This window comes from Mustela nivalis, assembly GCF_964662115.1.
Source record: "Mustela nivalis genome assembly, chromosome: 1".
Lineage (NCBI taxonomy): Eukaryota > Metazoa > Chordata > Mammalia > Carnivora > Mustelidae > Mustela > Mustela nivalis.
In genome coordinates, this window is record NC_139020.1 from 145,815,189 (window position 1) to 145,843,124 (window position 27,936).

The following is a 27,936-nucleotide window of genomic DNA, read 5'->3' on the forward strand; positions in this document are numbered from 1 at the left end:
ATTTCTGAAGGTCACTTGGAAGTCAGCAATAGTGGCAGGATGGTGGTGTGTGTGTTTGGGGTGGGGGTAGGGGGGACTGTGGACTCTGGCCACAAAATGGCTCACTTCCACCAAGGAGAGGCCCTTGTCACAGGCACAGGCAGGTGTGAGAGCTCCCAGGCAGCTGTGCACCATCTCCTGTAGCTGGGAGGGAAGTGGGATTCAAGGAGCTGTGGATGGCAGCACATGGGGGGGTTGGCCATCCTGGGAGAGAGAAGAGGAAGGGGGAGAGGGGAAAAGGGGAGAAAGCGGGAGAAGAGGGATGTGGTGTGAGAAGGTAAAGAGGGAGACGAGGCGGGCTGGGCAGAGTTCTCACCGAGCCCTTGGTGCAATGGTCCAGCTCCTCGCTGTCGAAGAGGGTCAGGTCTTTGATGAAGACAGAGGCGGCCCTCAGGATGAAGGATATGAAGAGGTGCACGTGGATGTAATTCCGTGTGCAGTGGAGCTTCCTGCGCGAGGCGGGCTGAGCTGGGCGGCTGCGGGGGCTCAGCCACCCGGCCCAACTGCGTGGTCCTGGGCTCCATGTGAGGGCAGGGCAAGGGCAGCCTGTGGCCTCCAAGTGCAGGCCCCGCCCCTGGGTAGCCCAGTCCTGTGGGCCTCGGCCTCCAGGGCCAGCCCCACCCTCTGTGCCCTATTCCCAGGTTCAGCACCATCCTGTGGGGATGAGGCTGAGACACGTGGATCGCTCTGAGCAGCTTGTTGTCTCCTGGGGAGGTTGGCCTAGCTGGGGGACAGAGACAGGGACTGTGTGCTGCGTGGGTTGGGGGTGACCGGGGAGGGGACCAGAGCATGACTGGGCCAGGCAGGGCTCGAGGAAAGAAGTGAACTGGCTGGGTCGGCTTTGAGGCTTGCCCTGGGTCTAGACCTCACCTGAACAGGCTCAAGATGGCTGTGGCAATGAGAAGGGCAGCAAGGGACAGGCTGTAGCCAATGGTGTAGCCGGTCTTCACGGAGCTGTAGAACATTGACCGCTGCTGCTACAGGGGGGAGAGGAAGGGTTGATCTTAGGTGGAGGTGGGGTGGGCTCACCTAGGGGGTGCTGGCAGGGGTGCGTGCTCTACACACCCTGCCTCCCATCCCTGCCTTGGCAGGTGAAGAGGCCCAGGAATTGGCCCCCCCAGTGGCCCAACATTCTGGCCCTTCAGGCTCCATCTGAGGCCCTTACACTGTGCAGCAAGGGAGGCACACAGGAAATTAGGATGCCAAAGAAGACACTGGGGGTAACTTGCCACTGTGGGCTCTCAGGGGCAGCGGTCAGCAGGATGAGGGCAATCTGGCCTTTCAGGGGGTGGCAGGACGAAGCTAGAATCCAAGAGCTTCTTGCTGGGTGCCTCTCAGTGCCCTCCCCACGGACACATGTGCAGAACCTCGGTCACTGCGCCCTCCCTTCTTGCTTGCCACATCCCACCCCTGCCAGAGTCCAAGCAAGGGGTCAAGTGGGATTTAGGGGGTTTAGATCCTGCCTGAGGACCTGGTGGGCTTTGAGGGCCTCTGAGGAAGTTGCCTTCGTGGGAACACTGAAAGCTCCGAGCAGCGTCTGGGGTGGGACCAATGTCACAGCTGACAGACAAACACCTGTGTCTCCGCACCAAAGCAATGAGGGGCTCCTAGCTGAGGACTCCAGTTACACTCTACCTTCCTATCAGAATCTCTCCCTGGCTCCTAGGCCCACATCCATACAGCAAACCCATCTTTGCCTGCTCCCGGGCGTCCCTGTCCTGGGACTCAGGACCACAGTCCTGTCCCTGTTCCTGTCCCTGGCTGGCTGCCTGGTATCTGAGGGTGGTTCCTTCCAAGATCTCCTCAGTTTCCCCTCTGCATGAGACAGGAAGATGAGGCCTACCTGGCCTGTCCCCCTCTAGGACCGGAGCAAGGTGCCCACGAGGTGGGGGAGTGTGGGTGGGGTGAGGGTGGGGCGGGGGGGTGGCCCGGCTGGAAGGGTGAAAGCCCCTTTCCTGTTCTGGGTCAGGGAGAGACAGGGAGATGAGCCCCTGGAAGTGCAGGTGTGATGAGGGAGGAGGCTTGGGAAGGACCCCACCCCCACCCGAGTCCTGGCTTCCACACCAACAGCAACCTTACTCCTTGCTGGGAGAGAGTGGAAAGAGCCTTGCAGACTGAGGCACTCTCGGGGAGGAGGGGCAGGGGTGCACAGAGGCCCACCTGGTCCAAATCTGATGCCTTGTCATCCCAGCCACAGGCAACAGGGTAGGGGCCGGGCTCCAGGTGTGTCCAGCCCTCGGTGGTGCAGCCACGGCTCACGTTGAGGCCTGGGTGGAGGGCAGGGGCCGAGAGGAGAGAGGTTGAGGCTGGGAGCAGGACGAGTCTATGGAGTAGGCGTGGGGCCTGGCTGTCCCTGAGCTCACCTTATCCCTGCCACCCCCGGTGGTGTTGGGCTCCAGCCACCTTGCCCTAGACCCTAGGGCATCATGGGGGACTTGGGGTGGGGCAAATCTCTTCCAGGCTGCCAGGGGGACCCTCCAGCATGAGGGACAGTCACAGCAGACCTTTCTGGGCTCAGCCCTGCCCCTTGCCGTGTCTAAAACTGACCCCCGGGGCAAGATAGATAGTGGCTCTTGTCACAGCCTGGATTCTTGGTGCAGAATGACCCGTGGCCCTTGTCACAAGCTGAGTGCTTGTGACCCTGGTCACAGGGCCAAAAGTGCTGGAGTGGCTGAGGGTTTCTTTGCCCCATGGGTACAGACAACTGTCCTCTGGCTGTCCCAAGGGGCTCCTCCTGGCTCAGTTTGCCTGGGCCAATAGGCCTGTTTTCCTCCCATAACCAGTATGGCTCAGATGTGTCACTGGAGCGGGATCAAAGGTGAGGCAGGAAGGACACCTGAGAAGGGCGCAGGTCTGAAATACTAAGTGGGGAAGCAGGGAGTCCTAGCTGGGGAGCCTGCTCAGACAATGGCACATGGGAGGGGGGATCAGGCAGCATGGCCCCACAGCGTCGTGGGGTTGAATTTTGCTGCAGCTGGGCCTCTGGGACTGTGGCACCCTCCACTGTCCTCGGAGGCCCAAAGCTGAAGCAAAGCGACAGGACCCACTAGGGGGGCCCATGATGTGAAGGCTACCCTTGTGGCTGCTGGCTCTCTAGTCCTGGGCAGGGACTGAAGGGGAAATGGGGGAGCCAGAGAAGATCCCAGGACTCACTAAAGAGGCACCTGGGTCCAAGTCCAGGTGAGAGCTGGCTTGTTGCGGTGGGAGGGAGGGGGGAAGAGGAGGAGAAGGAGCGGGAGGAAAGGAGTAGAGAGAGGAGGACAAGAGGGCAGAGAAGGGGCAGGAGGAGGAGGGAAAGGGATGGAGGAGGAGGGAGAGGATGATGAGGTGAGGAAGTGAGGGAGAGCTGAGAAAGAAGACGGGTCCTAACGTCCTTGACCTATATAGCTCCTTCCTCACACTCCAGGCGCTCTCACTGGGGTCACCATCATTGCCACCACCGGCATCACTTTCGTCACCACCCCTGTGTCATCACTGTCCCCGGCATCACCACCAGCGCCATCACCAGCACAACCACTATCATCACCATCAGGGGTCTCATCGCTGTCACCAGCACCATCACTGGCAGCATCACCATTGAGAACCTTCGTTTGTCGCAACTGGACAGTACTTGAGGCCCAGTATCTTACTGGATCCCCTCAACCCCCCAGCGAGGAAGGGAAGCCCATTTCACCTGGAGAGGCCAGGCTCCCAGAGGCTGGTCACTTGCCTCGAGAGGCTATGGCAGCTGTGACCCCAGGAGTCATCCTGGGTAACCTTGCCCTAGCCTGCACTGAGGGGGACCTGAGAGCTTGTTTTGGGTGTCCAGGAGCAGAGCTGTAGGAGGAATCGAGCTGTCCTGAGAGCTCAGGGAGAGTCACTCTGCATGTGCATTTAATATTTCTAAACTTGGCTTGGAATACACCCAACCGGGTGATTCCCTGCCCGCTATTTCTGTAAATCCTCCAGGCCGCCGTTTGAAAGAGGTTCTTGCCACCTTGCCTCAAGGCTGGCGAACTGAGTGACAGCCAAGGACAGACTCAGGAGCTGGGCCTGGGTCTCTTTCCACTGCGAGGTCTGGAGCCAGCAGGAGACACTCTACTGAGACAGGGGTGTTGGGCGGGGCCAGTTCCTGACTTGGCAGCCCTTCTCTGGGCCAGTTCCTAACCACTCTGCTGCAAGGGACTCCCACCGCAAGAGAGAAGTACTCACTTAGCCCCTTAGCTTTCCACCCGCCCTGCCCGTGCAGCCTGGGTAGGCTTCAACCAGGCCCTCAGTAAAACCACAGGCTTGCCTCAGCCCCAGATCTCAGGTGCTCACCGAGGGTCCCTCCCAGGATCTGATTCTTGTGTGGACTTCCCCCACCAGCTGGGGTGGGAGGGCAAGTCCAAAAAGGTGACAAGCCCAAGTCAGCCAGCCTTGAGGTTGGGACACCAAGGCCTCGAGTTTTGAGCACCCCACTGGCCAGAAGGACTAGGGCTTGGTGAGGCCAGATGTGACACAGCAGGCACCTGGTACCATCATGAATTAGGGGACCCACCAGCATTCACACTGCAGGGGTGGGGGGCAGCAAATGGGACTGTGTTAAAGCTAGCCATTAGGAGTTATGATGAGTTCCACTAAAGGAGGGGACTGCCAAGGTCCAGAGAGGTCGGGTGACTTGCCTATGGTCACACAGCAAGGAGGCAGCAGGCTTGGGATACAGTTGTGGGTTGGTCTGTTTCCACATCTTTCTGGGCTTCTGGAGGGGCACCCTGTCCCCTGGAAACCTGCCTGCCCCACATATCGGGGGAAGGGAGTGGATAGTGGGTCACCTTCAGAGCTGGATGGCCTCTTTGTACAGCCCCGGGGTTGTGCCCCAGGTCTCAAAGGGAACATTCTTGAAGAGAGATCTCAAGGGTGGCCACCTGAGACCCCAAGAAGCAGTTCAAAGTCTCTCTCCAGACTGGGCCTGGGAACCAGCACAACTTGTATGTGTTGAGGGGAATACGGAGGGCGGGAGGGCGGGTCTAGGGACTTTAACCCCACAATCTCCCAGTCTCCTGTGGCTCACCATGTCACACAAAGAAGTCATTGCCTCCCCTCCACGCCTCCCTGGGCTCTCCATGAGGAAAGCACAGCTCAGTGACTGGAGGTAGAAATGGTGGAACTGCTTCCCCACACACCCTGCCTCACCCTCTCTCCCCTTCCCCATCAGTCACCAGTCCCTTCATCCCAGCCTCCCTTCCGCACTACCGCCACCATCTTCTCTCCCTGGGATTAGGCAAGAGCCTCCTGATGACTCTCACCGCTTTCCTGTCCCTCCAACCCACTCCCACCCCGAGATAGTTGAAGAGATTGTTCTCAACCCTAGCTCTGACTATGAGCGCTCTCCTGCTGAAATCCTGTCTGTGGTGTCCTGTCCCAGTGAGCCACAGCAAACATCTCAGGTTGGCATCAAGACTTTCTTACCTATGGCTTCACAACGCAGGGGGTCGGGCAGGGAGGTGTCCCACAGACCCCACAGACACATTAATGTAGCCACTGTTGTCTTAACCAAAATGGCGATCCTAGTCATCACTCTTAAAAAATGTCTTTACAAATATTTCACGGTAAAAACACCACAGATGAAAGACATGCAGACCAGGAATCAAAGGACTAGGCCCACATGGACATTTTGGTGCCTTGATGAGCAGTCCCTTGCCTGAACAACACTCCTTTCCCAGGGTTTTTTACCCAGCCTGGGGAGATGACTTCTCTCCAACTCTACAGTCTTTATTCTCTTCAGGTGTCTTCAACTTTCCCTGTAGAACTATATCCCTTCCAATGCTTCCAGGGAGGACGCTCTTTCCCCAGTTCTGTTACTCAAAGGGGTGGCAGTTGGGCTTGGCACTCTCCCCGTTCTACACTTGCCTTCTCACAAACCTCCCTCTCTGGAGTTTAAGGCTCACACCTTCTTCCCAGGAAAATACACCTTCTTTCCCTTCCATTTGGAGCCTCTATGCTGGTCTCTTATTTCTCTCCATCATTTTCAGAGGCTAAGGCCGCCAGGTACAGCTATGTAGGTTGTACACTGCACAAGGGCATCTGGCTAATAACATGGGGACCAGTCTACCTCATATTCAACTTGTCATTAGGTGGGTTGTGGTGGGTTCTGGTGAGAGGCTGACTCTGCCTGAGGAGGGACTGCCTTCTTCTCATCTGCACAAAGGCACCATGTGGGCCCCAGGGGGACTGGCAGCCTTGGGGTTAGCCAGATGGTGGGCTGCAGTCCAGGTTCTTAAGGGAAGGAACTGCCTTGTCAATTCCAGCAGGGACAGAAGGAAAAGCCTTCAGGAGGAATGCAATTAGAGGAGTGTCAAGGAGGAACACAAGTAGCAGGCACTTCCAGGGATCTGAAAGAAGGCCGGGTGCCAGGCTCTGTGGATTGGACGCATGAAAGCTGCCGGAAGAGTTCATCACCTACCTGTCCAGGTATCGGGCTCCCCTAGAAAGCTGAGCTAGGTGGGAGCTGGCCTGGAATACGGATGTCTCTGACTGCTCCCGGACTCTACAGGGAGGGCACCGACATCTCTCCCTCACTGGGGAAGTCACAACACTGAGCACTGGAGGGCAACATCAGCCTGCTCCAGAGTCCCTTTGGCCCACCACCTGTCCCTATTATACACAGAGATAGGTCCAGAGAGCGAAGGGCCATCTGGAATAAGAGATGCCCAAGAGTCTTTCTGCACAGCCTCTGAATTCTTATCTAGAATTCCTCTTAATCCTTCCCCCTCTAGACTTGCTCCTCTCTCGGGTCCTCTCCACTCTAGACCTGCTCCTCCCCGGAGTCCTTCCCACCCTAGATTTGCTCCTTCCCGGAGTCCTCCCCCATCCACACCTGCTCCTTCATTGGGTCCTGCCCCCTCCAGACCTTTTCCTCTCTCGGGTCCTTCCCCCTGCAGACCTGCTCCTCCCTTAGGTCCTTCCCTCTGTAGACCTGCTCCTCCCTTAGTCTTTGATGAGTCTCCAGCTCATCCAACCTAGACCTGAGGTGGGCATGCTGGATCCCTCCCTCCCTGCCAGGAGTCCCATGCATCCTTCACAGACAGGAAAATTGCCCACTTCTCTCTTCTGCCATGCTTGAAGTCCAAACCATTACCACTTCTCACCTGCCTTGGGACTGGATCTTCCCACTGCACCCCCAGAATCCTTTCTTTTCATGGAAATCTGAATTATCGATTAAAAACCTAAACCTCGGGACGCCTGGGTGGCTCAGTTGGTTAAGCAGCTGCCTTCAGCTCAGGTCATGATCCCAGCGTCCTGGGATCGAGTCCCACATCGGGCTCCTTGCTCCGCAGGGAGCCTGCTTCTCCCTCTGACTCTGCCTTCCACTCTGTCTGCCTATGCTTGCTCTCGCTCGCTCTCTCTCTGACAAATAAATTAAAAAAAAAAAAAATCTTAAAAAAAAAAAACAAAAAAACCTAAACCTCAATTGGACTGGTCGGTCCCCAGCTTAATGTCCCCAGTGGTTTCTCAGTGAACTTAGGAAAAAGTCCACGGACTCAGTCGGCGCTCAGGGCTGGCACGGCCTCTGCCCCCTGTCTCTCTGCTCTCTTCCCTCCCCTGCTCAGCCTGGGACCTCCACAGCATTTCCTCATTGTCCATCCCACAGGCTGCTGATCCTCCCTCTCCACAATCCCCGCCCCCCTCAGGATCTTCCCCACCTCCAGGACTTCAGACTGCAGCTTTTCGAAAGGTCACCCTTCCATCCACAAACACCTGCCTTAATGTTGTGCCTTACCCTCTTCTCCCTCCCAGGACTCCTTGACGTTTACAACACGTGTTTGTGTCCCTGCTGAATGTCTCTTCAGCTAGAGCCAGGCAGACAGCATGGCTGGTCTAACGCTCCCCGCCCTGTGTTTGTCTAGCCCATGCCTGTCATACTAGTAGACGTTTAATAAATGTTCACTCAACGAAGAATGGCTGAATATACGCTGGAGGCTTCCTCAGTGAGTCGATGGCAAGAAAGCCCAGTTCCTAAAGAGGCTCCTCCTCTTCTGCCTTCTAGAGAACATTTGTTGAAGCAGAACATGACAAGGTGTATAAGCAAAGCCCAAAAGGTCATCGGCTCCAGGCAGTGAAAGACAGTCATGACCAGACAACGGGAACACAGGAGCCATAATCTAATCATGCATCTGTCAATCAGTTATCAATTGCTGAACAAATATTTAGTGAGCCCTTCCCATGTGCTTATCTTTTATGTGAAGAGCTAATCAAATCCTGTGGATCCTTCAAAGACCTAGTGCCAATACACCCTCTTCCAGGAAGCCCCCCCACCGATTGCTTGAGCCCCTCTGACCACTGTCTTTTGCCTGCTCACTTCCTCAACAGGTGGGGACCCACTCCAGCTGGTACCGCCTGAGCTGCCCCAGCTCCCTGGCTTTAACCTGGGCCTCTTACCTTGAGTTGAGGAAAGGAGGTTAAAGATGAGGGGACAGGCCAAGACGACCACCTGGCCCGGAGGGGTGGCTGGCCAGCAGGTGAGGTTGTCCCACATCTTGCTGCAGCCTGAGGGGGAGGGGGGAAGGCAGAGGACACACTGGTCAGCACAGTCATCAGGTTCTTCCAGCCTTGGGACCTGAGCCCACCGGCACCCATTCTTCTTCTTCCTCCAGTGTACCACCTGGAGGAACCTCCAGTGTGAGAGAGCTGGCATCACCCTGCCCAGGCTGCAAAGGGCCTCTTCAGATGGGTGGCAGGACTACAGCTCCGTTGTCCTCAGTGAGGGATGGAGCTCCCCCTGGGGATGTTTTGAACAATGGTGGGGATTTTGTTTGTTGCAGAAATTAGGGGTCTCACCTGGCATTTGGAGGGCAGGTCCCAGGGATGCCAGGAAGACATACTGCAAGGTGTCACATGATAATGAACTGTAGTATTGTAGTATTCTGCAAGACTTTCCAGTGAGCCCCTGGGCATTTGTGTAGGTGAAAATGTGTTGTAATGACAGAGCCTAGATTATTACTCCATTTTGCATATAAACACAAGGTACTTCCTGTATAGTTTTAACATACGTGGGGTCTTCCAGAAATGCAACTGAGTAAAGGGAGGGATTTTGTTGTATGTCGAACATTATTTTTTAAAAGATTTTATTTACTCGACAGAGCGCACAGCAGAGGAAGCAGCAGGCAGAAAGACGGGGAGAAGCAGGCTCCCTGCTGAGCAGGGAGCCCAATGCGGGACTTGATTTCAGGACCCTGAGATCATGACTGGAGCCGAAGGCAGATGCTTGACTGAGCCATCCAGGTGCCCAGTATGTTGAATACTATTAAGATTAGAAAATCACATTACCTCTAACAATGCTGCCCATGAACTGGAGTCAGGGAAGCAACCACTGTATAGATCAACCCACCCATTGCATTTCCAGAATGTACAAGTACATTCCAGGCTTCAGACTATGTCTTCTTATTTGTCAGTGTCATCGTGCCTGAATGTATGCGTAGTATTTCATTACAAATCACTTTCCTTTTTATTTTTCTTTTACAACCAGAACTTCATTTAAAAAAAAAAAAGAAAAATGGACACACATGTCCTGAATTTCGTAAAGGAGACATTAGAAAATATTTGTCATAAAAGGAGGTGTTGGGTATGATGGGGTGGTGGGTATACTGGGATTTAGCTAGGTCTTGAGGAGTCTTCAGAAAATTAAAAAAGTAACACCTATGCCCCCAACTTAGTCAAACTGTGATTTGTGCTATGGAGCGGTGGTGTTCAGGAGGTGAGTTTGGAGAAAGCCCTGCCCTGCAGGCTGTGTTTTCCACCTGTACCTATGGGCCCTGAGGGCTGGCTGGTGAAGGTGCACAGTGGGGTCCCTAGGCGGTTGATCTAATAGGCAGATGCATGATTTTACCTCCTCAGGGTCTGGGTGTCCGTGAGGGACTAAGACTCTTCTGGATCCCCTTCCCTGGGGGAGTTTTCATTGTTTCTTTGCAACACTGCCAGACGCATAGATTTTCTCAGGAAACCCAACCCCCAAGCCAAAGTCAATGCCAGCTGGGCCCAGCCCAGCCCAGCCCAGGTCCGAAGGTTCATAAATTCTCAAGAAGGGGGCCTGGGAAGAGGAGGTAAAAGGACATCCCCAGCTGGGGAAGAGCCCTGGGAGCCTGAGTGCTAGAGTAGGCTGGCCCTGGGGAGGGGCTTCTGGGGCTGCAGCAGCCAGGTGGTGGCAACGGCTGAAGGCTGAGAGCATCTGCGTTGACGAGGCCGTGCCAGAGAACACAGCCTCCCTTTCTCGGGGCCCCCAGAGGGAATCTTCAGTCCACTTTGTCTTGAGGCTTCTGTGGCCTCCCTCTGGCTCCCAGTCCTTCCTCCGTTCCTGTGCCAACCTCTCTGGAGGCCCTGGAGAGACCCCCACAAGGCCACCACATTCTGCTTGCCATTTAAGACCCTGTTAGTAATAGCAGCAAACAGTTATGTAGCCTTTGTATGTGGGAGGCACGGCTCTACCCTCTTTAAATAAACAACTTATTTAACCCTCCCATTTTACAGATAAGTAACTGAGGCATGGAGACATCAGGTAACTAGCCCAAGGTCCTATTGCTGGTGAATGGTGCAGCCTGTTCACCCATTCCCATGCTCCCTCTCCAGCAAACCTCTCACACTTCTCCCATTCTGAAGGGCTCCAGGCCCATTTCTTGGGGGAATTTTGCTCTGCTGGACTCTAGCCCTCTGACAATGCTGGGCACACCTTGTTTTGTAGGCCAATTATTGCATCTGGGTCCCCGCCAAACTCAGCTCTATGGTTCTCAAGTTGCGGCACGGGTTGAAGAGCAGATTCAGAGCTGGGTCCTCAGCCCTGAGCTCAGCTTCCCCAGAAGCAGCACAGGGAGAGGGAGACTGGGCACTGCCCTTCAGGAGGCTGCACTTGGCCTCAAGGACTCTAAGCACCACCAGGACTGGGCTGTGAACTGTGACATGGCAGGGGAGCCAGGGAAGGAAAGCCACTGGGGGCATGTAGTCAGGGAAGCTTCCTGGAGGAGGCAGTAGGTTCAGGAAGTTGAGAACAGAGAGGTCGGTAAGACAATGCTAGCCATCTGGAGAGCCTCTTGTCTGTGTGTGTGTGACCCAGAGAGGCCCCATAGACCCCACCACGTATGTCCCTAGGCCCACAGAGATGCAGGGTGCTGGCTGGCTGTGTGTATTCACTGGGGACTGCCACCTGAGCAAGAAAGCAAGCCTGGGGCCTGGGGTGGGAGCGGGGGAAGCATAGGTGGCTTCTGTGCCAGTTTATAGACACGTGTGCACTGACAGACACATATAGACACTCACTCCCAGACACAAAGAACCACAGACATATGGGCAAATACATATACATGTATGCTTATGTGGACATAGAAAGACCAGACACAGCAAACAAAGGCACGGAGTGATACATGCAACTCACAGCCACACAAGCACAGAGAGGAACAGGCACACCACAGATACACACACACACACACACATCCACAAACCACCACACAGAGACGCTGCGCACCGGGCAGACACATCCAGGCCTCTCCGGGCTTACAGACACACATGCGCCTGACACACACACAGACACTTGGAGTCTGACATGGGGCTTTACAGGTCCCAGAGGCACACGCAGCTCCACACCCACGTGGGCCAAGAGCACACATCTGGACATGCACAAACACAGAGCCCCACGCAAGGTCACGGGCAGACTCATTGCCCACAGACCCATACTTGCCCTCTTCTGGATCCCAGGCCGTCTTCCTGGTGGCAGGATGTTGGCACCCGGCAGGTGCCCTGTGCCAGCAATGATCTCACGGAGATCACGAGGGTGGCTTGCCCTCGGGGCCTAGGAGGCACTGCAATGGGGGCCTAGATTCTGAGGTCTGGGCCTCTCTGGGCTGCCTGCAGTCCCAGATCCTGCTGCTAGGGCCTGCTGGGGCCGGTGTGCAGTGTCTCCTGCCTCCCTGCCCTGGAGGGGGTGGCAGTGCATAGATAGTGGGTGGTTTGGCCAACCTCTCACCCAGGTCTTAGTCTTAAGGCTCCAGGAGGCAGGGATCTGTCCTTCCTTAAGAGCCGGAGGAGGTAAAGGCCCTCCGTGAGGCTACAGACACTCACTTATGGTGCAGGAGGCAGACACTCTGGGCACCGGGGCCAAGAAGGAGGGATCCAGGAGGGGTTGCGTAACTGTTAGCCTCAGAGAGCTGAAAGGAGACTGGGGAGCCCAGGAGATGTAAAGATGTTCCCTACTCCTGGGCAAGGCTGTTCTGTAACCTCAAGTTTGGCCTCAGGGAGGTGGCCTGGCAGGGAGGCCCAGAGCAGACACAGCCAACCAACTGCTCAGCCCTTCTCCACCCTTAGTGAGCCTTGGGCTCTGTACCCACCCCCACTCCCCGTAAGACGTCTGCTGAGGCACCTCCCACCTCCCCAGCCTCTCTCCTTCTCCACATCCTCTGGCCCACCGTTCAGAATCTGGCTCAAGGGTACCTTTCAAAGAAAGGTCTCCATAATTCCTCCCATGCCTTCCCCAGGGCTGCTGTGCCAAGTGCGGGGCCCCCGGGGTGGGAGAGTGGGGAGTAGAGGATGCTGTCTGTCATCTGATGGGATAGCCCTGCCAGCTCTAGGCAGCTAGGCAGCCTTGGTCTGTGGGTACCCATGGCATCACCCTTCCCCTGGCATCACCCTTCCCACCATGAGGCTGGAGCTTCCCCACCACCCCGTAGGAGGAGGAGCCAGGCCTTCAAGTGCTCATCCTCCAGGTTTGACTGTGATTTGTCTCATCAGCTGGACAGTGCATGAGCTGCTGGTTCATCTGGCCTACGGAAGGTGGGCTGGGATGGGAGGGAAGCATGTGCGCCTAGGGGCTGGTATGCGTGGTGGTACCTCTGGGAGCAGAGCCTGGGGCTTGGAGGAAGGAGCTGAGCCTCAGAACCCCCAACCTAGTGTGTACTCCTTGGTGAACTGCAGGGAGCTCCCAGTACTGGGGCAGGGGATAGGATCAGAGAGGCCTGTTAGGGTTTGCTGTTTCCATCTGGTCCCCCAGCTTCTTCCAGCATCCTCTTCTCGCCTCTGGCAGCTCCATGGTGCCATCCCCACCCAACACGTGTGGGAGGAATGTGCCTGGATCTGGGCTCACGACATGATGAGAGGCGGGGCTCTTTGGGGGTCTGGGGCCCTCTCTGTCCGCTGGGCCTCACCTGCTGTGTCATTCTCCAGCCGGGCTTCCTCTAGGCATTTCTTGCGTTGCACCTCGATCATCCGCAGATGGTAACATTCCTCCTCCCACTGCAGGCTGGTTGCCTGGCCACCCTGGGGGACAGACACAGGGAGGGGACCCATCATCCTCATTAGCTGCCTACCTCGCATCCACAGACTCTGGGAACATGAGGCCAAACAAGGCCTGTCACTTGACTGATCCAAGTTCAGACAGAACCACAATCCCAACCCCAGACTAAAACCCGACCCAGACCTGGATCGGACCCGGAACTCTTGTTCACTTGTTCCCACAGCTGGGTCTGCCTTCAGGGTCCTGTCATGGCTTCCTGGTGGCTTCCAAGACTGCTGGAGCTGTAACTTGGTCATTTTTTTGGGGGGGGGGCACAATGGTATTACTTTGGACGAAGGTTGGAGGGCTTCTCTGTGGGGCCCAGAGCTGGCCCTTGGGACTCTGCCACCCTCCAGCCTGGGTTGGGAGTTCTGGATCCTTGCCTCAGTCTCTCTGGGTGGGAGGGGTCTAGCTAGTGCTACCTGATTATGAGGAGCTGGTCCCTGGAGCCAGACCTGGGAGGAATCCAGGAGTCTGGCTCCATCTTCCAGGCTCTGTCCCCATTCTGGGAGCCTGTACTCAGTCTCCTGGGTCACAAGGCTGGGAGGGGGCCACTGGCCCTCCTTGCCCAGACCTCACCTACTTTCTTTTTAGCTTCTAAACAATTCCAGCTATTTCAGATCTAATGAAGGAGGGGAGGTTTCAGGAAATAAGAGAGGCCCCCTTAGGAGGGTTTGCCATCCCACCACACCCCAGGGGCAGGGGCAGGGGCAGGGGCCGAGGCAAAGGAAGTGTGGTGGGATGGGGGGAGAAGGGATGGGGAGGCCCAGGCCTCCTGCCTCCCCTTTCTCACACCCTGGCCAGGGATCAGGGCTGGAACCAGACCTGCGTGCTGCTTGTGGGAGCTGGGCAGGCATTGGCACTGGGTCTAACATGTGAGTATGGGTGATGGTTGCACAGGGACAGACAGGAGAAAAACAGGTCTTGGAAACCATTGGGTGGGGGAAGGCAGGTGAAGGCCTCCACTGAGCTGGTGGAAACTTCTATGAGTCTCTTTGGCTTTAGGAAAGTGGCTGCCACCCCTGGGAAACCCCATATCAGTTTCCTCCTCACTGCTCAAGGAAGAGAATGCCATGGCTTCTCAACAGGGCCATTGGAGAAAGTTCCGCAAGGCAGCTCTAGAATCAAATACTCTCGGTTGTCTGTTTCAACTTGTCCCTCCTGCCCTGGGACAAGGTCCTCAATTCCCTCAAATGGGCCCTAAGAACCTTCCCCGCTGACTCAAAGGCGTGTTGCTATGGGGCTATGGAGGAAAGCATTTCCTTCCTTCTGGCCTGGTACCAAGGGTGTGACTTTGGCCACTGTTCTAAGGTGACCGCACAGAGGGATAAGGATCCCACTTGCCAGAGAGCTTGCCATTGCCTGCTGTGGCTATACATTGTCGCCATTGCTGTATAAGAAGGGGGTCCAAGCAGAAGCTGGCCAACTCAGTGTTCAAGAGGCTGCAGAGTTGAGTCTCTTCCACTCAATACTCTTGTCCCTTGTGGAGGCCTTGGTGGAGCCTCATTGTCACAAAGGTCCTCAATGTCCAACTTCCCCACACGCAGCTAAGCACCATGGATGGCCTAGCCCAGGGGCAAGAAAAGGCCTCATTGTCTGGGATGCCTTTCAGACTTGCCAGCACCCAGACCTCACCTGCCCATGTGCCATGGGTCTGGAAGCCCCACAGTGAACCTGGGTTCCATCTTGGACTGTTAATTTTATCAGCCAAGGGAGGGAAGGACATGAGCTGGTAAATCATTAAAAACTTGGTATATGGAAAGCAACACAGATCTACTGTGGAGCAGGATATGGTTCTTCATATAACTGTTTCAAAGAAAATACATGGGATTTGAAGGAAATGTGCTGTGGTCTCTCTTTAGAGTCACATGTTTCCTTTCTTGCCCAAAAGCATTACTTAGACTGAAACACTCGAGATGCTCTGTCTTCAGTGATCTGAGACCAGCTTATACTGCCCAGGCATGGGAAGAGGGGTGGCCAAAGGACCCCAGAGGTGACTTCTGGAAGTCACTGGCTCATGTCTCACCATTGGTCTTGCTTGTCTGGAACACGATTCTCCCCAAAGTGCCTTCTCAGCCTTACTGCTTTCCAGGAACGCAGATTCTCCCTCCCAGCCTCACCTATGTCTCCTGCCCATTCTCTCCTACCCTGCTCCCCACAACATGAACATGGGCTGGATGGGAGTAGATATCTGCTGTTGCTGCCTTCCACCATCCCTTATCCTCCTCTGGTGCCATGTCCTCATCTCCACCTGGGAAACTACCTCCTTCCCCACTCCTCTTTCTTGGGGTTCTGATGAACAGTCTTCTGAGAGATCAACATGTCATCAGACTTGAGCCCATCAGAGCATTCCTGGCCTTAGTGCCTTGCACATGGCCCAAGTCAGGCTGCTCAGAGCCAGCAGGCTCATTCCTGGGATTTTGGATTAAGAGATTAGACAAATAGATTTGGTCTTTCCAACTAGACTGTAAACCTCAAAGCGTGCAGGGGTTGGAACTACTGCTACCATCTTGTTTCTTCTTGTATTCTTGTGGAACACAACAATGAAATCCACACAGGTAAAGGCTGAATAAAAAGATGGAAAAAAACTGGGTCCTCTTGACATTATCTCTGTCCCTGGATGCAGCCATGCCTGAAAGTAGACCTGCTTCCAGCAACATGAGTCAATATCTTTGTTAATTGCTTGAGTCTGTTGAGTTTTCTGTCCCTACAACCAAAAAAAGTCCAGATTTGTGCTCTGAGGACAGGACAATGGATGCCCCCATTTGCTAGGTCCTCTTTTTTTTTTTTTTTTTTTTTGAAAGAGTACACAAGTCAGAGGGAGAGAGAGAATCTCAACAGCGTCCATGCCCAGGGTAAAGGCAATGCAGGGCTCAATCTCACAACCCTGAGATCACAGCCTGAGCCAAAATCCAGTCAGACACTTAACCAACTGAGCCACGTAGGGACCCCTTTGCTGGGTCTCTTAAGCCAGAACTGTGGCCACACTCTTTGCCAAGAGATCATTCTCTTTCAGTCACCAAGGGCATCATAGGGTTCCTAGCAGCTTCTGCTTACTGCTCTTTGAAGATGGAAGGCTATTGGGTCAACCTCTCTAGCCCCAGCAGCAGAGCTACAAAGTCTTTCCTGAGAGGCAGTTTGCAGAGGAGTGGGCAGGAGGCCCTGGGGTAACCTGGCAGTATGGGCTGTCTCTGAATAACCTGAGGGTAGTTTGGAAGATGAGCTCTGTCTTTACCCCAGTTTAGCTGAGTGTTAGACCCCATCTGCAGAAGGGTAGAGGAAAGAGAGACCCGAGATCCCCTAGCAAGTACACATTCCTAGATGGGAACTGCATCTCTGACCACTAGTCTGGACTACATCAATCCCTGTCCATGACCTTGCCTTGGGCCATCTGGTCTACCATTGCTCTTTGGGGGATAGGGCCAGGGCAGCTCCCTGTAGCCCTTATCATTGAGGAATTCACGCAGACTTTGAACTTCCTCTTCCACTTATTTCCCTATGCTAAACATCCTCATTATCTCTCTGGACTCCAGACACACTAAGCTGGAAAATTCCTAGCCAGATGCAACCAAACCTACTGATTCTAGGAAAGCATTCCAGGGTGGGATATAACTGGGGTATGGGCTTCACAGAGAATGGGTAGTAGAGATGCATCTTTGAAGAGGTGTAAATTTGACCATTAGAGATGGAGTAAGAACATTCCAGAAAGCAGGAGCAGTGTGTACAGAAGCATGGAGGTATGAAAACGCCTAATACATGCAAGGTTGCAAATACGCGGTGTGGCAGCAGCAGGGGGTCCTGAGGCATCAGGGGACAAGTTGTGGGACACAGGCAGGGGCCAGCCCTCATCAGGTCCTGCCTGGACCAGTATACTAGGTTTCAGCCCCACCACCTGCAACCCAAAGTCCCCAGGAACTAGGAGTCAAAGCACACACTTCAAAACTGGCATTCAAGGCCCTCCCTATTTCTACTACTGCCTGCATTTCCCAACTTGTCTCCTGATGCCCCACATGGAGAGGAGAAATGAGGGCTTTCTCTCAGGCCCTCACCAATTCCCCTGCTGGGCTGAAGTCACCTGATCTTGAGGGTGGGTTGAGGTGGGAGTTTCAGGCCAGATGGAGACCCCAGCACCTTCTCTACTGCAGGAGTTCCTGAGTGCAGAAGAGGAGACCCAGGCAAGAGTGAGCAAGTCTATAGCCTCCCTTGAACCTGAGTCTTTTTCCCTCCTCTGCCATGGTACTGTCTGGATAGGGGAGGTGACGGACTGGCTGTTGGCAGGAGAATCCGGAGTCTCTGGTTGGGGGCAGGGATTAACCCCAGCCTCATTATTCTGCCTGTTTACCTGGGTCCCTCCTCTCTATCCTCACTGTGAGGGGCTTGGGAGAAAGTCCTGCTTTCTCTTGCATATGGGGCTCCCTGAGATCTGGGGTAGGGTGCAGATGCTGGGACTTGTGGCTATTAGATGCTAGGGGCTCTGAAAGATGGGATGGGGGCCTGACTCAGGTTTTGTGGGTGCCCTACCCACCTCTCAAGGGGAGCTTGAGCTCACAGCTACTGGCCTAGAATCAGAATTCCCAGCCTCATCCAGGGCCAGAGAACTATGGCAGGAGAAGCCAAGGGAGCGTGGTGAAGGAGGAGGAGTCCCTCTGAGGGGTAGCTGGCCTCTGAGAGGGGTCTAAAATGCAGCCGACTGGATTAGGTGAGAGAGAAGAAAGAACTTCCTGCCTGCAAATTACCAAGCTCTGGAAGGCCACTCTGAATGATCTGTGCTTCTGAGGCTTGCCCAGGAAGGCCCTTTGCCCCTGACAGGGATGGCTGGGGAATGGGGGAATAAAAAGTAAGGGTGGTCCCATTTACCACTCTCCCATCACCAGCTCATATCCCATGATTTATTTAGGCCTCCTCCTCCTGCCATTGAAATAATGGGGCAACAGAATCACTGGGGGAAACTGAGGATCCTGAGAGAAAGCTGAGGGGTCAAAGGCACGCAGGACCCCAACCCAGCTTCCCAGACTGTGCCCCTCATTCTAGCTTTTGTGTTAGAATTGGTGAGGAGATAGAGAGAATGCAGTGGGGGGAGAAGCATGAGGAGACAGGGGTAGTGGGGAGGAGGGGGCACACAGGAAGGTGGGGTAAATCATGGGATCCAGAAATCACAGAAAAAGAGGGGAAGCAAGTTCCCAGCTTCTCAGAGGAAACCCCGAGAAGTTGAAATAAGGCCTCATCCTATTGGGAAGAGGCACAAGGGAGATGGCTGGGGTGATGGGAATGTGGGCTAGTTTGATCTGGGCAGTGGCTACACAGGTGCGCACACATGGGACAACTCCTGCACGGTCACTGCAGATTTGTACATTTTATGAATTAAAAAATGTCTCTGAAGTCCTGAGGCAGCCTGCAGCAGGCTATTGCTGTTTTGGAAGAAGAAACTCCTCTTGGTGAGACCACAGATTCCAGAATCAGACTGCCTGCCACTTCCTGGCTGGGTGACCTTGGGCAAGTCTCCCCACCGCATCTGTAAATTGGGGCACCATCTACTTCCAGGGCTGCATCCAGGGTCACATGTCAAGGACACCAGGGGACCACCAAGAAAGGTTAGTGGTCATTGACAAAGGCCCAGCCAGCCCCTTGGGCCAGACTGGCCTTGCCGTCTGCATCAGGACCTGGGCCTTGCCACTGCCCACACGATCTGCAGAAGGCGGGGCAGTCTGAAGTTCCTGCCAGCTGCCACGTGGGCGCTGTGTCCACCAAAGGGGAGGTCTCAGGGCAGGGATTCCCTCACCCCCTACTGCTGTTCAATTTCTTCCCCCTCCCTGTATTTTTACATTCTTTCGCCAATAGTCTGATGCCTCTGCTTTCTGAATATCCAAATTTTGCCAACCTACCTCCTCCTGGGAGAGGCCGAATTCTGGGTGGTATGTTGGGGGTGGGGTACAACAAAGAGGAAGACACAGGAAGCAGGTTTGGGCATGGGGCATGAAAGAACTTTCCACATCTCAGGGTGGTCCCAGAACAAGGGCTCTCATTATAAGAATACAAGCTTAAAGATGTTCCGTCTGGGGCTAAGCCTGGCCCCATCTAAGGGCACTTTTTGTGGACGTCTTTAGGTATACGAAGCCTCTTGGGGATTCTTTGTAGGGGACCATTGTGGCAACGGCCAGTGAAGCGGGAGCAGCAGGGACTCAGGTTTAAATCCTCTGCCTCTTGAAAGCCATCCTGGGCACCCTGGAGGGAAAGAGGACTCAGCTTACACACATGGTGTGTATGTGGGGGGCCATGTTGGTGTTGGGGCCACGTGCTGAGAACTGAACACCAGCGTGGGCAGATGACAGGCTGAGCCTTCCCTACAGAGTCGGTTGGTGACCTCTTGCCCTCTTCTGATGATCGGCTGTGCAGGAAGAACTTGTTTTTCAGATAGCGGGAGGCACTTCCTGAGAGACATGGACCCTCACATCATGAGCTACATGAAGCCAGGGTACAGATAAAGACTGGGGCCCCATCCAGGGAAGGGCTGTACATTCACCCACCCACCAGCTTGCTTTACAGGCTCATCACAACCCAGGCCAGAAGGATCCTTGCAATCAGACCCCAACCCCTAGTAGTATCGCCACACTGCCTGGGGGTGCTGGACCAAACCACGCTGTTTGGGGATGTCCGAACAGCAGATATCAAGGAATTCCTGTTTGTTTTGTTTAGTGAGCTGGGGGTATCATAGTGGTAGAGGAAAATGTCCTTTGGTTTTAAAGAATGCACCTTAAAATCATGTGGGGTGCAAGGTCACAATGTCTACAATTGATGTTAAAAGACTTCAGCCAGAAAAGGGAAATGATGCCAATATTAATTGTTACTGGCTATCAGTTGTCAAACGTAAGGCCTGGGAGGGGATGGGCACTGGCCATTCCCATACTGCCATTGTGCTGACATCACCCCAAGGACTGAGTATTTCCATGCTCATTACATTTTTCTCTGTCTCTCTCTTTTATATGTTTGAACATTTTTTTCCACAATAAAAAGTTAATTTAAAAAACCTATAATGCGGTGGAGAGATGAAGCTGTGTTTCTTTGACTTCTGAAATACATCTAAGGTATGTGAGCAACTCTGAGCAAATTATACAATTGTGTTGGGAAGTCCAGCTGGGGAGGGCAGAGTGTGGGAGGCTGAGCAGCAAAGGCAGGGAGAGAGGGGCAGGGCTTCCTCTTGTCCCCTGGCCCCATGCCGGCATCCCTGGCCAGAGGGGCCAGTGAAGGGTCCCTGCGAGTAGCAGGCGTGGTCTACATTAGGTTGCCCCTGAGGCTGCCCACCATGGGAGGAATTATGTTGCCTACCTCCCAGTCTTCCCTGAGATGACCCCTCACCGACCTGGGCCTGGAGCCTCACCCCCACATTGCCTGGCTAGCTCATGAGGTCCCCTGGGCTCCCAAACTGGGGATCAAGTGAAGAGAAGGCCTATCCCAGGTCACACGGCTCTTGGTCCTCCCTCAAGCCTTGCAGAAGGGGGGCCCAGCACTCTCTTCCCATTTCTCCTGCACCAGAGAGGGGGAGGCCAAGATTCCCACCCTCCCTTTTGTGATGAGGAAACCAATACCCTTCCACAGAGATCAAACATGCTCTCAAGGGCAACTGGCCATTGGCATGGAGGAAGGTGAGGACCAGGTCGCATGGGCTCCAGAAACATCAGGGAGGACTGAGACTCAGGGCACCAGGATGGGAGGTTGGAAATTTCTGAGGAAAAAAGTTCACTCTTCCAGCACAGTCCCCTAGGGCCCTCAGGTGGCTATGGTTGTCATTCTGCTTGAGAAGGAGGGAGGGCTGACCCCACTGTAGCCATGTTTCCCTAAAGCCCCCAAGGTGGTCTGCTGGGGGCCAAGAGGGCCAGCCCAGCCATGGACTGCCCCTGGAGAGGCTGAAAGCAGATAGCTAGGGCAGGATGGCTATGGCAGACTGAGACCTTCAGGAGCGGGTGGGCAGCAATCTGCATCAGAGAGGAGTTAGGAGAAGCCAAACCTTTCCCAGCCCCTGGGCCATCCCAGCTTCTGGGGGGTGGGGTTGTGTGTGGGGGATCTGGGGGCTTCTTCCTCCATCTGGGATCAGGCCTATTGGTCCTGCCAACAGAGGCTCTTTTATAGTTTTTGGTGGAATGTCGGCCCATTTTTCCAAACTCTTTAGGGCATTGTCCTGCCTCCCCCAGGGAGCCTTCCCCTGACTGTTCCTCTCAGTGATCCTTGCTTCGGTGCTGGTAAACTGCACCCCATAGCCCCCTGGGCTCTTCCTCCTGGGCCACTGGCTCTGCTCTCCCTGACCAGCCTGAGAATCTTCCCAGGGCAGGACCTGGGTCTGTTCCTCCTCTGACACCCACTCTCCCTGTACCTGAGCTGGGGATTGCCCTGAGTAGTTCTGCTACCAGCGAGGTGCCCCTGTGCCTGCTGTCCAGGGGGTAGGGGCAGTAGAAGTTCTGACAGGTGGCCTTGGGGCAGACTTCCTCTTCTGAGACACTAGAGGTTTTCTTTCCTCTTTTTTGCTTCCCTGTTCAGAGATTTCCCCTTCCCTGACTGAGGTTAGGGCACCATAAACAGGAGTGATAAGGCCTTGGGTCTTTACACTGAACTTTGCAGCTGCCATTTTATGACTCTGATAACGTCAGCTCCCCTCAACCCTGACTTTGGCTGGAGCGGGATTGCCTGGTGTCCATTTGGTGTGGGAGCTGGTGGAGAAGAGGGAGAAGTGGACAAGGATGTGGGGACCCCTTCACTCCCAGCTGCCTTCACCCAGACCTGGGTGAGTCCCTTTTCCTCCCTCTGCGGCCCAGACCCGCACAGTGCTGTGAGGAACAGTGAGGAGGACAGAACTCAGCCTGTGCCATGGTCTGAAGAGCCCAAGCTGGGAAGTGGGTAGGGCTGAAGGGTGGGGTCAGAGTGGGAAGGGCTAAGTGGGCTGGAGCAATCAGGGAAGGCTGTTTAGAGGAGGTGATGGAGTAGGGTATTAAATGAATAAAATGTAGACAGACAGGGGAGGGTAGTCATTGGAGGAGCCAGGCTTTGACTGCCTCAGGAGGTGGGGGGCAGATGTGGCTGAGAAGAAAGGGAGACCCTGCTGAAAGCAGCCTGCCCTTGGGCTGAGAAGCCTCCAAGGCTGGGGAATGGGGTACTAGTGGTGGTCCCGAGAACCCTGGCTCATCCAAAGAGAATTTGAGTGGTCACCCAGTGGGGTGAGCCAGAGGGCTGTGGATAAGGCCTGGACACTCCATGACACTGAGGGGCTCTAAGTGACGCTAGGGATCTGCAGCTGTGGCCTTAGGGCCAGAACCCGGTGAGGCTTTGAGTGCTCAGGAGGTGGGTCTCATGACTCTCGGTGAGAGTAGGGGAGGCTCCCACCAATGATTATCAACTCCTGCTCCCAGGACAGCCAATGAGCTTCTCGTCCCTAGTATGTCAAGACATTAGCTAGATGGAAACACAGAGAGTCCTGCTTCAGTGGAGGTGATGGTAAGGGAGGTAATCATGGGAGAAAAGTCTAGGTGATCAGTATACTCTACCCACCCACCAGCCAGCCTGGAGCTGCTGTTAGATCTGGGACCCACTTGGGTTAGGCTCCGACTAAACAGCAACCCCAGATTCCTCAAGTCCTGTGGTAGGCAGACAAAGAAAACCAACCTCAGTCCAGGGCTGATTAGTGCGGGACAGGTGTCTTCCGGACTTATTTTGCCCATCTGTAAAATGGGATTGGGTGGACTCCATGAGTTTTGAGGTCTTCCCTGATCTTAGAGGGAGATGATTCATGCATCTTCCACCCGAATCAGCATCTGCCCTGCAGGCGAGCCACCCGCAGCAACACATGAGGGCACGGCCACGCGTGGGGCTCACCAGCACACATGCCTTAAAAGCATACACACATCTTGTGGGGTTGAAGCAGAAGCTGAGAAAGAGGACGCCCCGGCTTCTTGGCTGTGTGCACCTTGCTCAGCTTTCTTCAAGCACACGTCTGGCTCTTCTTCACCACCCACCACCTTCCACCTTGGGCTCTTACCTTTCAGCGCGGCTCAGTGCGAAGGCACAGGAAGGGCCTGCCAGTCAGCCACATTACGCCAAAAGCCCCTTCCTAGCGCTGCATCTGCTGCTGAGACCTCACTCCTACATGTAACACACACCGCCCCACCGCTACTTCCAGTCGAGCCCAGCACACAAAGACGACCCCCGTAGACTCCCTCACTGCCACCTACTGTCCGCCAGGCCTTCCATTTCAATCGACCTAGTCCCCCCACCCCGCCTCCGCTGACTTCCCCGCCCCACGCACAAAGCAGCCACTACACCGAAGGCAAGTTTATGGAGCACGCTCTCTCCTGGCGCCCTTCCACCGGTGTCCCAGCTCGCCGCTCTGAGCGGGCTATCAGCGGCTCAGGGAGGGACTAGGAGCGACCAGGATCCCACCCCCTCGGGTCTAGATCCGGGCGGAGGCTGAACTGGGAGGAGAGACCCGGTGCTCCGTGCCCCTCATTCCGCTTCCACAGACGTGCGCATAGACGGCCGGGCTCCCGCCGCCCCCACTCCACCCGCGGCGACCGGGACTCCGCGCACTCCGGGCACTCACCGCGGGGCCGAGGGTGCAGGCGAGGGCGCTGGCCAGCACGCAGAGCCAGCGGGCGGGCGGCGAGCTGGTCGGGCGCATGGTCGGCCCTGAACCCGCGGCAGGCGGCCCGGCGCCGGGTATAGGCGTGCGGGCGGCGGAACTCGCAGTCGACGGCGGGGAGCCCGGCAGAGTGGCGCGGTTGCTGTGGCCCCGGCGCGAAGAGGCGCAGCTCGGGGCTGGAGGCGGGCCCCGGGGGCTCGTCTGACGGGCGGCGGCTCTGGCCAATGGCTCGGCAGAGGCGGGACCGCCGCTCAGGTGTGGGGCGGGGCTGGGGGGGCTCTCCCGCCAGGGGGTAGTCCCTGAGCTCAGTCCGCGGATCCCCCGCCCCACGTCAGTCTTCAGCCGCGTGGCTTTTGCAAGCCTTCACCCCTTCCGACCTCATCCTCGGCAGTCTCGAGACCCCAACACGCCGCGTGCTTGCCTGGTTAGCTCACAACGTTTCCAAGCGCCTGGATACCGTCTCCCACGCCCGCACGCCCCCTCAGCCCCACCCCAGCCAGGACGCTCTCCACGTCCACCATCAGGGCCACCTCCTCCGGGAAGCCTCCCTGCCAGCCTCCCCATTTCACATGTCTGCGCCTCGGAGGACTGGTGCTGGAGGGCCGGAAAACGAGACAGGACCTGTCACTTCTTATCCCCCAGGCTGTGCGCTGCGGCCTGCGTAGGGTCCTAGGTTGTCAGCGACCCAGAGGTGAGGCACGTGGTTTAATCCATTTTCAACCGCCCCAGCTCATCCCTCGTCCCTACAGGCCGAGAGAGGGGAAACAAGGGCGCGAGTGAGGCCCTACCCTGGGTTCCTTGGTGCCACCCCTGAGTCTAGGCGACCCGGCAGGGCGCGTTTGGCCCTTGCTGGGCTCCCGGGCCCTTCACGGCCAGAGAGTGAGGTGTCGTGCTTTAGGGAGGATGGCACGTCCGCGTTCTCGCGCGTCTCGGCTCAGGCACCTCCCGAGGGAGGCTGGGCCGAAGTTCCAGCGCCCCCGCGCGGGGAGGGAAGATCTGTCCCCGGTACTCCTGACCGGGCTGCAAAACCCACCTAAAATGAAGCGGGAGACTTCATCCTCCTCTTCCTCCCGCCTTCTCTGTTTTACAGCCCGGGAAGCTGAAGTGTAGAGAAAGGGCTGCACTCGGGCCGCCTGCCTCTGGTGCCTCGCTTCCGTCCGCCGGGTGACAATGGATCAGCTTGCCTCCACTTCGCGTCCTCAAGGCTCAGTTTTATTCGTCCCTAAAAGGAGGTGATTGTTCAACCCGCGCCGCGCCCCGGGAGGTTTTCTTATAGACCAAGAGCAGGTGGCTGCCTTGCCCTCTTTCCCAGGACTCGGAACGGTGTGATCTAGGCTGGAGGTGGCGCTGGTGGTGGCAGAGATAGGGTGGAGGGTGGATGGATGTGATAAAGGGATGACAGTGTCCAGTGGAGAGGCGGGGAGGACTGGCACGACCGGGGCTCCCAGTGGGAAGCAAGGCTGCTTGAAGGAGCTCCACCAGGCTCCAGCTGACCAGCAGGTGCCTCAGAGTTCCCCGCAGACACACCCGGCCTTCCCTCCTTAGAGCTCAGGGTTAGGGTTAGGGAGTTATGGGGAATCAGGGAAAAGCCTGAAAGGGATGAGCTCCCAGCTCCTCCCCAACTTAGGTTTATTTGGGGTGCTGGCATTTGCTTCCCCCTTCTCTCCCCTTCTCCCTCCCTCTCCCTTGCACATTTATTAATAGCTTGCTGTGTACCAGCCTCTGTGCTGTGCACACACAGAGGTCGGTAAGACAGGGGGACTTCTTGCTGGGGGGGAGGATCTGGAGAGCTATTGTACTCCCCACAATTTCCACCTCCTTCCAGATGAGCCTGAACATAGACCCTTCCCCCACAGGGGAACAGTGGAGATGCCTGTGCCTCCAACTTGGCCATTCTAGGGTTGGGACCCAACTGCTTAGTGGGGGACTTGTTTGAAGAATCTCCAGGCTTCTCAGCCATCTCCACTTCTGGGGGCCAGGTTAGGCTCAGGAGCCAGGCATCCTTGCCTCCCCTTGTGACCCTAACAGAACCCCTTCTCAGGCCTCAGTTCTTCAGCAGGACAGTGGAATTTGGTCCCAGTTCTGGGGAGTCACCTCTGCTGGCACAGCATCCTAGGAGTCCTAGACATGAATGGCAAATCCATGGGCTTTGGATCTCATAAACCCTTGCTCACTACACACACACACACACATACACATGCACACACGCATACATGCACACATGCATGCACACACGTACATATACCACCTAGCCAGCCCTAGAATGCTAAAATCCCATCATTAAAGCTTATCTCTTGATCTGTTGAAGTTCTGCCCTCTCTGAGGACAAGAATCTTTGGTACTTGAAAGTACTTTGTGAGGGGGTGAAGATTGGGGAAATTAGGAAGGAACCAGACCCCACTTTGCCACCTGATAGCCTGGCCCAGCAGGTGCCTGGTGGGAAGGGAGGAGACAGAGGGATCTTAAGGCCCCCAACCAGAGATGGGCTGCTTTTCCCCTTGCTCTGGACGGTGGTCCACAAGAAACCTCTTGACCTTCCTGGGCAGGCTAGAGACCATGAAGGTGACTGGCAGGCCCTCTTTACTCCCAGGCGGTCCCTGGCTCCTGGGAAGGAAGCAGGTGACTACGGAAAAATACTTTCCAGGCAGATTTTTTGCAATGAAAATTACTCCTTTGTTCTTTCTGGATTGTTCCCCTGGGAGACCCACCCTTCCTTACATATCAAAAGGCACAAAACAAATTCAGAAGTGAAAGGAGGAGCAGAAAAAAGAAAAGAGCAAACACAAACGAAAAATTAAAGAATTCAGTCCAGGTTAGATTTGACCACGTGTTTACGAATGGTTTTGGCTTATTCAGTTCTGTGTTCCGAGGCCCAGGGGGCATCCCCTGGGATCTTCTGGAAAAGCCATCCTTTCACCTGTCCCCTGGTCTGGGAAGTCTTCTGGTGGGGAGGGGGCTGATATCAGAAGCCCAGGGTTGGGTGGGAAGGGCAGGCTACCTGAGGGGGTGAGAAGCAGAGACTTGGATCTTTGTTCCCCATCTGGAGTTGGCCTTTGTTTCAGCAGTCCAGGCTTGGGGAGGGGGCCTCAGCTCCCCACTCCTCTGTGTCCCTTTGCACTGATTCCTGTTCTGAGTATCCCTTCCTGGGTCTCTGAAATCTGTCCCCTGTCTGTGGCCCAAACCCCAGAGCCCTTCCGGCTGCTGGCTGCTGGAAATCACAGGGGTGCAGAAGATGGGGGAAAAGAGGGAGAGGCAGTCACTTGCCATTCCCCGTGACGACAGGCACGGCAGGAAAGAATCTGCAGTTACTCATTTGGAGCCTGCTTGGCTTCCTGGCTGCCTGCCTCATTCCCGCAGTGAGTGCCACCCTTGCCTCCCCCAGTCCTTCCCCACGTCCCTGAGTCGTGTGCTCACTGCTTCAAGGCTCCCAGCTCAGGAACTCACTAGTGGTGAGGTTCTGCAAGAGAGTGGGAGCAGCCCTGGGGACCACAGTCTAGATTTGACCTGCATGGGGGATGGGGGTTAGGCAGGCAGGGATCTGGCCTGGGGAGTCACTGCTCCAGGATTCCCCTTCCAGAGCCATCCATATCTCTGTGTAGATGCAGCCTCTCTATGCTTCTGCGTTGCCCTTCTTTGGGGCCCATTCTTCCTGTGAGAAGATGCATTTTCACTCCCAGCTGTGGTTTGGGGGAGGGCAAAGTGGGACCCAGACAGGTATTTAAAGAAGCAATGTTCTCTCCATCCCTTCCCTAACAGTAGGGAGCAAAGAGCATCCCTTTATCCCCTATACTGGTGCTGGCCAGTGATGGGCTCTGCAGGTGTCACAGCCTTGGCCACAGGCCACCCCTCTAGGGGAGCCTAGTGCTGTTTGAATGAGGTACTGGGGGGAGGGGCACTGATCTAGGGAGAAACCAAAGTTCGAGGGAGTACAGGTGATGGGGGGAGGAGAATTGTCCAGACTTGACAGGCGGGGACCAGTTCTGCAATGGCCTCTACCATCCTTTGG

The 27,936-nt window shown here is 55.6% G+C and overlaps 1 protein-coding gene across 4 annotated transcripts in view; it reads right to left on the reverse strand.

Moving 5' to 3' along the window:
• Positions 1 to 25,052, reverse strand: part of VIPR1 (vasoactive intestinal peptide receptor 1) — a 33,308-nt gene extending 8,256 nt beyond the window's left edge. Inside the window, exons 1-6 of one of the 4 annotated variants that reach the window (XM_082724673.1) lie at positions 24,964 to 25,052; positions 13,182 to 13,293; positions 8,440 to 8,547; positions 2,200 to 2,306; positions 910 to 1,016; positions 356 to 488 (exon numbers count right to left, since the gene is read on the reverse strand). In XM_082724673.1, coding sequence (XP_082580799.1) covers positions 356 to 488; positions 910 to 1,016; positions 2,200 to 2,306; positions 8,440 to 8,547; positions 13,182 to 13,242 — 516 coding nt within the window. In that variant the 5' untranslated portion in view covers positions 13,243 to 13,293; positions 24,964 to 25,052. Of the gene's footprint in view, positions 1 to 355; positions 489 to 909; positions 1,017 to 2,199; positions 2,307 to 8,439; positions 8,548 to 13,181; positions 13,294 to 23,891; positions 24,252 to 24,963 lie in introns of those variants that run through there. The other 3 variants (XM_082724675.1, XM_082724674.1, XM_082724672.1) reach the window with 3 other exon arrangements.
• Between the last annotated feature and the right edge of the window lie 2,884 nt (positions 25,053 to 27,936).